The sequence below is a fragment of the Olea europaea genome, chromosome 9, assembly GCF_002742605.1.
Source record: "Olea europaea var. sylvestris chromosome 9, O_europaea_v1, whole genome shotgun sequence".
NCBI lineage: Eukaryota > Viridiplantae > Streptophyta > Magnoliopsida > Lamiales > Oleaceae > Olea > Olea europaea.
In genome coordinates, this window is record NC_036245.1 from 11,858,522 (window position 1) to 11,869,191 (window position 10,670).

At 34.8% G+C, this 10,670-nt stretch overlaps 2 protein-coding genes across 2 annotated transcripts; both read right to left on the reverse strand.

Annotated features, from left to right (window-relative positions):
* Positions 1 to 1,565: 1,565 nt before the first annotated feature.
* LOC111399959 lies at positions 1,566 to 3,200 on the reverse strand. Its single transcript, XM_023027438.1, has 3 exons — positions 3,033 to 3,200; positions 1,777 to 2,909; positions 1,566 to 1,656 (listed from the first exon to the last, which is right to left on the reverse strand). The coding sequence occupies exons 1-3, from the start codon at positions 3,198 to 3,200 to the stop codon at positions 1,566 to 1,568; spliced, it is 1,392 nt and encodes a 463-aa protein (XP_022883206.1).
* LOC111399960 (UPF0481 protein At3g47200-like) lies at positions 1,739 to 9,691 on the reverse strand. Its single transcript, XM_023027439.1, has 2 exons — positions 8,346 to 9,691; positions 1,739 to 1,770 (listed from the first exon to the last, which is right to left on the reverse strand). The coding sequence occupies exon 1, from the start codon at positions 9,689 to 9,691 to the stop codon at positions 8,348 to 8,350; it is 1,344 nt and encodes a 447-aa protein (XP_022883207.1). The 3' UTR covers positions 1,739 to 1,770; positions 8,346 to 8,347.
* Between the last annotated feature and the right edge of the window lie 979 nt (positions 9,692 to 10,670).

The following is a 10,670-nucleotide window of genomic DNA, read 5'->3' on the forward strand; positions in this document are numbered from 1 at the left end:
ATCACACTCCACCTGATCAGGGTCTTCACAAATAAAGGATTCAAGACATTTAATCTCCTCACCACTCGTGATCCAAATGTCACAATCCACATCCTCGGTACAAACCACAATGTACCCCTAGGCATCTATACTTCACCTCAACAAAAGACATACGCTGCTAATGCATCCTAACGCACTATGCATGCAAACAATTATATCAAGTAATCATATTGCCTCAAATTCATGCAAACACACATATCAAGCACATTGAAATACAACAATAATCATGCAACAAAATTAGGCGATCACACACATGTAGAAAGGATTACACACAGATGCACATGCATTAACTAGGTTTACTCTCAATAAACCTCACTAGAGTCATCACTCGACCTTATAGCCAATTTCGTCCCACCTCTCATCTTACCCTTCTTCTTATCCTTTTTATTGGGTAGCCCCTAATAAAAAGCCCGAACTTACTACAACTGTAACACCGTCTTCCACTACACTTGTCATGTCCCTTGCCCTTTTTCTTATTACCCTTATCACTCAAGTCACTGCTCGAATCACTACTATTTTGAGCTCTACCCAAACTCATTTGCTTAAATTTCATCCTACTTCTCATCATATGTAACTCACCACTCCTCTTATCTTCTTTTTCAGCCTTCATCTCTATTTCCTTACTCCTAAGTGAATCTATGACAATCTCTGGTGTTAAGGTGTTCTTACCATACTTAATTGCATTCTTAACCTCTCTATATGAATCAGGCATTGGATTAAGAAAAAAAAAAGATAATGGTGATGATTTGTAACCACGAAGGCAAGAAGAAAGCACCACAGCAGTAGGCAAGGAAGTGATCACAAAGAACACAAAGTAATCAACCGATTTTAGTATCACAAAGGAGATGGTCTCTTCTCTTCAAAGGGGCAATGTTTTTCCTCTTAATTTTCTCACAAGTCACACTAGAAAATGGCTAGGGTTATAGTTATATAAATAGGGTTAGGTTAGGCTTTAATTTGACCAATGGCAAAGCTAAACGGGCTAAGATTCAAGCAATTGAAGAGGGAATACAATTGGATCGGGTAGAGCCTATGGACTTGATTGTTGGTACTTATTTCATTCATCGGCCTAGACATATGAAATATATTATTCCACGTTAACATCATAACCCGAGATTTATTGGATATCAAAACCCAATAGGGAGAAGCATTAATGGAAGTTAATATAGGAAAACTCTTGGTTAGCTGAATGATGAAGTTTCATCTCTTGGAGGGACAGCTATAGCCGACGTTCATGAGTTAGAGAAGGCTGGCAGATTTAATGGATTACAACTGTGGTCGATGCCCATAAACAAAATGCTTTCCCAATCTTGTTTCCCTCAGTCCTTGCAATATTGGTTATTCCTTTCATAAGATGTTAACATTTCTATCAACTCATCTTGAACAACTAATATTAAGTATCGTGTATAGTTAATTGATCAGAAACAATAATTTGCCCACCCTTCTTTTTTCTTTCTTTTAAATGAAAGCTTCTGGACAAGGCAATTAAGCTAACATCTTGAGGGCATAATTTTTGTCACAGATTCTTAGTATTCAAAATATGAATTCAAGAACTTACAACCATTGTTTTCAATCTGATAGACATTTATTATAATACTACTTTTATAGATTTGAATTCTAATAATACAAACATAGATTAATACAGTGAATACAAAAGCATCAAACCTATCTTGTTTGGAAGAGTTGAAACACGTCTCAACTAAAACTTGAAGAACAGAATTTGGCACACACCTTTACTTGGGATTCATTGTGTAATAGGTCTGGAGAAAAGTTAAGCAAAGAAGAAAAGTGGCAGCCGATAAGGCAATTAAAGTCCACGGACTGCGAAAATAAATGTGAATAAGTTCAGCAATCCATGTGTTTGCCTTGCTGCTGCAGTGCTTCTCAATTCTCATCTTCACATCATAAAAAGTATGGTCGTCGTCAAGTCCGCAAGTATCAATCTCTTTGATTACTTTCACAAGTTGTTCACCACTGTCGGAGGTGCTGAAGAGTATCTTCTTTTCTCGTAGTTCCTTCACATCTTCAGATTTAATGACGAGTGATTTTAAGAAACAAACATAACATAATATAGTACTGTCAGTGTCACTTTCTGGTGACGCTTCATATGCAATCATGTGCATAAATAATTGCTTGGAATGGGCAGTAAAAAGCCAAACCGGGAGTTGAAGTTGCCCATAAAATGTGTAGGATTTGAACTTAATATTCTTCAAACAAAATGAACTAGGTTTGAAGTGGATGCCTTTTGCTTTGAGATCGGTGACTGAATGAGATTGACGATTGTATTTCCAAAATTCATTTCGATATTCTTTCCTTCCCGGCCACCATTGACATTTATTTACTGCAATATCCACTTCTTCAACAAGTTCTTTTCCTGCATTATCCACTTCTTCGACGAGTTCTACTCCTGCATTATCCAAATCCTCGACAAGTTCTTTTCCTGCATTATCAAATTCTTCGACAAGTAGTCGATGAAAAGCATCCAGAAGGTGAAGTGGTTGCTTCTTATCTTCTCCAGGAATTCTTCTTGTTAGCCTGCTATCCGCAAAAACAAAGCAACTTGAGAATTTACAAATTAACTTCGGTCCTTCCTCTCTGTTGCCATATATTAAATTAGTCAAGAGCTTAATAACCCAGAGTGGAATTTGATTGTCGAGTAAATACATATCCTGGAATGCAAATGTCATTACAGCCATTCCAAGATGTTGACAGAAGTGGAAACTTTTTTCCTCATCGTCCTGAGCAATCTTCATAAGATATATAGCGAAACATGCATCTAGAAGCATCATTTCGGCTAGTTCTCCATCATCATATGCATCTCTTGAAACTCCAACATAACAATTTCTAATCTGGTCGACCACTTTAAAAATCTGGCAGTAGAAGAATTGTTTGTCTTTGCCGCTGCTTGAAACAAACAACGCAAGGACTTTGTGCTTGAATTCCTCTGCTATGCCAAGTTATGGCAAGCCATGGTAATAAGGGCCAAAGGAAACCATCTTAGGAGCATAGTAATCCTCTTCATTTTTTTTCTGGAATCGCACAAGTTCGGGCACTCTATGTATTCGGCGACCATCGAAATACTGATGATGATCTTCACTTTCACCTTCTGAAATTGGAATTTTATATTCGGCGTTATTTGCTGAAGGGTGTTGGTCTTCCATTACATTCAAGAATTGAAATTTCCAATTGCTGCACGATTGCTTTATCACAATTGATGCAAACCGCAAACGTTTTCCACTCTCTTAATAATTCAAGTACTGGGACATCAACTGACCTTTACATGCCAGCTTTAGAAAATTAGAAAAGTCAAGATAAAAATCAAGAAAACTAGGGTTTCGAAGATTTGACTTAGGAGAAAAGATTTCTAGCACAAGATCGTCAATTTTTTTCTCCTTTTTCCTTCAAACTAATTGATATACTATAATCTTTTCTTGCATTTTTATTCTCCCATGATATTAATCTTTCCTTTAGTTGTTGTGTCTTTTACTTTTCACTTCATCACTTCTTATTCCTATCTTCTTGCCTTCTTAACCTTTCTTTGAAAACAGAGAAGGAATAAAACAAAGACACCAATCACCAAAAAAAAAACGAAGCAAAAGTTATAAATGAGCCTTGCATTCTTGAAGTGTTATTCCTTTAGTTATTGTGTCTTTTACTTTCATTTCATCCCTTTCTTATTCCTTTCTTCTTACCTTCTTAACCTTTTCTTTGAAAAAACGAAGGAATAAAACAAAAACACCAATGACGCAAAATAAATAAATAAATAAAATAATTCAAGCAAAAGTTACAAATGAGCCTTGCATACTTAAAGTGTTTTTCTCCCTTTTCCATTTTTGGGTTGAGTTTTTTTCTTTTTGTTTTTCCCTCGTGTTTTCTTTTAATTCTTCAATTTTGAGCAAGAGAAGATCTTATGGAAGTCGAAACTTATTACAAATGTTAATAACCAGTTAGAAGTGCAATTTTTTGGAAGTCTTGAATCGAATCGCTTGATAAACAAGACAAATAATAATTTTACATGCACATAACAAATGAAATTTCGAGAGAGCTTTCAAATATCTAAAATATATATATATGTCATATCTGGAATCTGGATGTCTCCAAAATCTCCTTTGTAGATTTGTCAAGAAAATGCATTGAGTTTAAAAATTCAAAAGGAAAAAAATCCAGAATTTAAATTAAATTAACAATTAGGAATCCAAATCCCACAAATCTTGTTAAAAAAGAGTATAAATCCGTAAATTTAATCAGACAAGATTAGATGGGACACTAAAGAAATTAACACTACCTTAGTATTTTAATCTCGTCTAATTCAACTTAACCGACAATAATCTGAATGCCATATTTGTAAATATGAAAACGAAGAGAATAAAAATACCAGGATGGACTATTCATTTATTATTTTATTTAAAAGGTGTACAGATAAAATTATGTATAATTCTTCGTTTGAGCCATATTTTTTTGAAGAAATTGATCTTGTAATAGTGATTTTTCTGAAGAATGCATGGTTAAAAGTAGGGAAGAGTTTTAAATTTACGTGCAAAATTATTTTATTTAAAAATGTATGGTTGAAAATGAGTTTGGAAAAAAAAGAAGAAGAAGTGTTTTTTTAAAGAATGGGAGGAAACAGGGCTTTGTAAATTATGAACAGGGAAAAAAAATATAAAATTTGAATTGTGTATTAGAAAACACGGAAATAATGTAATAACAATGATAATTCACCATTAGATCTCCATTTTCTTGTATACCAAACACACAATCAGGAAGAGAAAAAAAAAATGTTAAAAAGAAAATAATGGATTTTCAGAATTAACAAATTTGATGAAGTATAAATTTGTGGGTGTGAGTGTGGGGCCGGGGGGGGGGGGGGCTGAAGGGGGGGGGGGGCGGGGGGGGGGGGGGAGCTGAAGTATTTTTTTCTCCTTTCTTTTGTTTAATTTTATTGTTATGATTCTTTTTATGCGGAAAAATTTAAAGTTACTATTTTGTACTTTTTTTTTTTAAATTGATTAATACCTCACTCTTTTTTTTGGGTCAACTAATAGTCATGATCCTTTCATCACATGTGATTTAAAGGTTTGGAACCAGCGTTACAGATTAGAATAAAAATTGCAACAATTTGAAAAGTTGGCGACCGTGACTACAATTATTCCTTGTTTTTCTTTGAAATCTGATTAATTGTACCCCGTGTGTCCCTAAAAATTGAAATGAAAAACAAAATTATACACCTTCACTTCAACTTTTTTACGTGACCCATCTTCGACTTTGCATGCTACAACCTTTCCTTCTTGACTTCTCCTTAAACTCAAATATTTTCTCCACCTCTATCAGTGGCAACGTGGATCTGTATTAACATTGTTGCATATTATTAGACTTCTCCATTTCTAATATTCACTAGATTGCTTTGGAGAGCAAGAAACGTATTGTGATTTAGAAATAATAATTATTAGAAGTGTTTAGAGCTTTTAATTTGAGCGACAAAATCTCACTGACTTGGAGGGTTATTGAAAGGGACTTGTGGATTCTAATTTGTGCAATGGAAAAAGAATTACAATTAAAAAAAAAAACAAAAAATCTATGATTTGCTGTTATCAAAAACTGAGAAAGTCAGCTGTACAAAAAAAATCTATACTTATAGCATTGTTCAAAGAATTATGCTTATTGTACATAATACCTTATTGAATTTGTTCCAAAAAAGCTGAGGTGGCATTTTTTGGTAGTCAAAATATTTTGGAAATGTTAGAGGTACATAATTTTTTGTAAATAAAGGTATTCACCCTCTCACATGAGTGGAGCCCGCTCAAATAAAATTATTCGAACGGCCCCACTCATATGAAAGGATGGATATCCTCATGTATAGAAAACTATGTACACGGATCTTTATTCAAATATCTTCAATTACCTAGGGACGGCAATGGGCCGAGCCCCTTTAACCCACGAGCTCGGTTCGGGCTCGTGGCTCGTAAAAGACTAGCCGAGCTCACGAGCCGCTCGCGAGCTCGTGATTATTTTGATTTTTCGAAAAGGACGAGCCGAGCCCAGGAGCCGCTCGCGAGCTCATGATTATTTTGATTTTTCGAAAAGGACGGATATATCCCTAAACTCAAAATATCCCCTGAGCGACTCTCTCGGTAGGATCCCAACCGCCAGCTTGAAGAACAGGAAGAAATCTAGGTTAGTAACTCCGATATCTGTCCGACACAGTAACTAGTAGTCCTGCGGCCGATGCCTTTCTCTTATTTCTTTAGAGTCTGAGCTGGATGTGAGGTGGCATTTTTTGGTAGTAAAAATATTTTGGAAATGTTAGAGGTACATAATTTTTTGTACATAAGGGTATTCACCCTCTCACATGAGTGGAGCCCGCTCAAATAAAATAATTCGAACGGCCCCACTCATATGAAAGGATGGATATCCTCATGTATAGAAAACTATGTACACGGATCTTTATTCAAATATCTTCAATTACCTAGGGACGGCAATGGGCCGAGCCCCTTTAACCCACGAGCTCGGTTCGGGCTCGTGGCTCGTAAAAGACTAGCCGAGCTCACGAGCCGCTCGCGAGCTCGTGATTATTTTGATTTTTCGAAAAGGACGGATATATCCCTAAACTCAAAATATTCCCTGAGCGACTCTCTCGGTAGGATCCCAACCGCCAGCTTGAAGAACAGGAAGAAATCTAGGTTAATAATTCCGATATCTGTCCGACACAGTAACTAGTAGTCCTGCGGCCGATGCCTTTCTCTTATTTCTTTAGAGTCTGAGCTGGATGACACTGCAACTAGTAAAATAGGATTTTCGTTAATTTTAGGTTTCGTAATTGATTTTCACATGTATTGAAGAAAGTGATTTTCACTCGATTCAAAAGTGATTTTCGTGTTTATTTTAGGTTTTGTAATTCAATTTTAGCAGGTATTCTTATGCTACTGTGTGCCAACTTAGATGCTCATAAGCTACTGTGGGTCTACTGTGTGTTATTTAATCTTCAATTTGCCATTAGTTTGTTGAAGAAAATTGTCACCCAATTATAGAGTCAAAAGGGCAAAATGTGACTTAGTTGTCACCCTATTATTCTCCATTTCACTTCTATTACTACTGCAGTGACTTTGGATTTACAATATCAATTTTTATTTCATTTCTTTCACTCATATTCCAGGGGAATATTTTTGATCTTGCCATTAAAAAAAAGGTTAATGAAGCTCATGAGAGGAGGAATGTGCAACAACTACGTTAATGTAGTCTGTGAACACTTGACAAGAGTGACATTCTTTTTCGTTGTTTATTTGTTTTTCCTTTTGAATGGATCTGTGATGTATATTAAAGAGTTCAGTTTAAAGAATTTCATTATAAGTTGAAATGTTTTACCTTCATCTTCTATAATCGGAGTTTTACATTGGACATCTATGCTTAGCATTCAAAATTTGAATTCGAGAATTTATAACCATTGTTTTCAATCTCTATAATTAGATAAAACAATTGTTATAACACTAATTGGATAGATTTGAATTACAATAATACACTTTGTAATTGATTTTCACATGTATTGAAGAAAGTGATTTTCACTCGATTTAAAAGTGATTTTCGTGTTTATTTTAGGTTTTGTAATTCATTTTTAGCAGTTATCCTTATGCTACTGTGTGCCAACTTAGATGCTCATAAGCTACTGTGGGTCTACTGTGTGTTATGTAATCTTCAATTTGCCATTAGTTTGTTGAAGAAAATTGTCACAATTGTCACCCAATTATAGAGTCAAAAGGGCAAAATGTGACCTAGTTGTCACCCTATTATCCTCCATTTCACTTCTATTACTACTGCAGTGACTTTGGATTTACAATATCAATTTTTATTTCATTTCTTTCACTCATCTTCCAGGGGAATATTTTTGACCTTGCGAGCAAGGTCTATGCCACTAAAAAAAAGGTTATTGAAGCTCATGAGAGGAAGAATGTGCAACAACTACATTAATGTAGTCTGTGAACACTTGACAAGAGTGACATTCTTTTTCGTTGTTTATTTGATTTTCCTTTTGGATGGATCTGCTATGTATATTAAAGAGTGCAGTTTAAAGAATTTCATTATAAGTTGAAATGTTTTACCTTCATCTTCTATAATCGGAATTTTACATTGGACAACGATGCTTAGCATTCAAAATTTGAATTCGAGAACTTATAACCATTGTTTTCAATCTCTATAATTAGATAAAACAATTGTTATAACACTAATTGGATAGATTTGAATTACAATAATGCAAACATAGATTGATACAATGAATACAAAAGCATCAAACCTCTCTTATTCGAAACACATCAAACCTTTATTTGGGAAGATTCATTGTGTAATAGGTTTGGAGAAAAGTTAAGCAAAGAAAAAGATTGGCAGCAACTAAAGCAGTAAAAGTCCACGGACTACGAAAATAAGTATTAATTAATTCAGCAATCCATGTTTTTGCCTTGCTGCTGCAGTGCTTCTCAATACACACCCTCACATCATCAACATTAGTGGTATCATGAAGTCCCCAGGTATTAATCCCTTTGATTACTTCAACAACTTGTTCATCATTGTCAAAACCGTTGATGAGTATCTTCTTTTCTCGCAGTTCCTTCACATCTTCAGATTTAACAATTAGCGATTTCAAGAAATTAACATTACATATTATAGGCATGCCCACGTTGCTTTCTTGAAGCGCTTCATACGCAATCAACTGTGTATGGAGTTGTTTGGAAACGGCATCGACATGCCAAACGGGGAGTTGAAGTTGCCCATAAAATTTGTAGGATCTGAACTTAATATTCTTCAAGTCGTATGAACTACGTTTGAAGTGGATGCCTTTTGCTTTGAGATCGGTGACTGGACGAGGTTGGGCATCGTGAACCCATAATGCATATGGATTTTCGTTCTTCCATGGCCACCATAGACATTTGAATTTGAAATTAATATTCTTCAAACAGTATGAACTAGGCTTTTCTCCTTCATTATCCAGTTCGACAAGTAGTTGATGAAGAGCAGCCACAAGGTGAAGCGGTTTCTTTTTATCTTCTCCTGTAATACTTATTGTGAAGTTACTCTGCAAGGCATAGTAAGATAAGAACTCAGAAATTAACATTGGTCCTTCTTCTTCGTTTCCATATATTAAATTAGTCAAGAGCTCAATAACCCAGAGTGGAATTTGATTGTCGAGTAAACACAAATCCTGGAAGGCAAATTTCAATAAAGCCCTTCCAAGATGTTGACAGAAGTGGTAATATTTTTTAAAATCTCCTGCAGAAATCTTCATAAGATATATAGCGAAAGATGCATCTAGAAGAATCATTTCAGCTAGCGTTCTATCATCATATGCATCTCTAGAAACCCCAACGTAACAATTTCTAATCTTGTCGATCACTTTAAAGATCTGGCAGTGGCAGGATTCTTTGCTTTTGCCGCTGCTTGAAACAAACATTTTAAGGACTTCATGCTCAAATTTTTCTGCCATGCCAAATTCTTTCAAGCCATGGTAATAAGGCCCAAAGGAAACCATCTTAGGAGCGTAGTAATCCTCTTCGTTGTGTTTATTAAAACGCACAAGTTCGGGCACTCTATGCATTCGAGGAGAATACTGATCTTCACCTTCACCTTCGGTATCTCTGGTGTTATTTGCTGAAGGGTGTTGGTCTTCCATTACATTCAAGAATAGATATTTTCAACCACTGTATGATTGCTTTATTACAGTTGATGCAAGCTACACAGCGTTTTCCACTCTCTTAATAATTCAAGTAGTGGGCCATCAGACAAATATAACACTTTTCAAACGCAGAATAAATCAAAGCCTCTTTTTTTTTTTTTTTTTTTAATGGTACTCTTAATAGTTAAAGTAGTTGCTAGTGACTCACCTTTAACCAAAATTTCTTGTTTTTTATTTATTATAACTTGATCACCTAAAATTGGTTTTTGTTCCAACGACGTCAGTCTAACCACCTTGAAAATCTGATGTGGCATGAGACGTCAAAACTTATTTCGGAATTGTGACAGATAAAATAAACACACAATTGTTTCTAAGCAATTTTTTGTTATATTCACTAGGTTGTATCCGTATCTCTGTTGGGTTTTCCTTCTTTTCTCAAAGATGTTGATAGTCCTCAAACAATTTTTTTGTTCTTATATATATGAAGGACCTTCCAGTACTTTAGTAAAAATGTCATTTCTGTATGACGTCTGGGACTAATATTATCAATCAACTAACCATTATAGACGTTTTAGAGAATATCACAATAGTTCATTTAGCCAGCTCACTCGCACGATAGTTAGCAACAACCAAAATGGTGTTGTAAAATTAAATTGATTGGGTAAGTCAAAAGTCAATTTAAACAACAGCTGAGCAAAGTTGATACTATCATATCGATTTCAATTTTCATGTTTATTTAAAATAAGTTTCAAATGTTTTGTAGACGAGAATGGATTTCAAGATTTTGCTTTGGTATAGAAATTATTGGTTTTATGTTTCTATGAAACAACTTTTTATTATTATCAATTGAAATACGGATTTGAAGATGTTAAAGATGTATGAAATCATTGCAATGTTTTAGAATTTGACAGCCTAAAGGTCGTTCAAAACATATTTTTATTATTGTTTTTGGGTCCATATAAGGTTCGAAATTAGA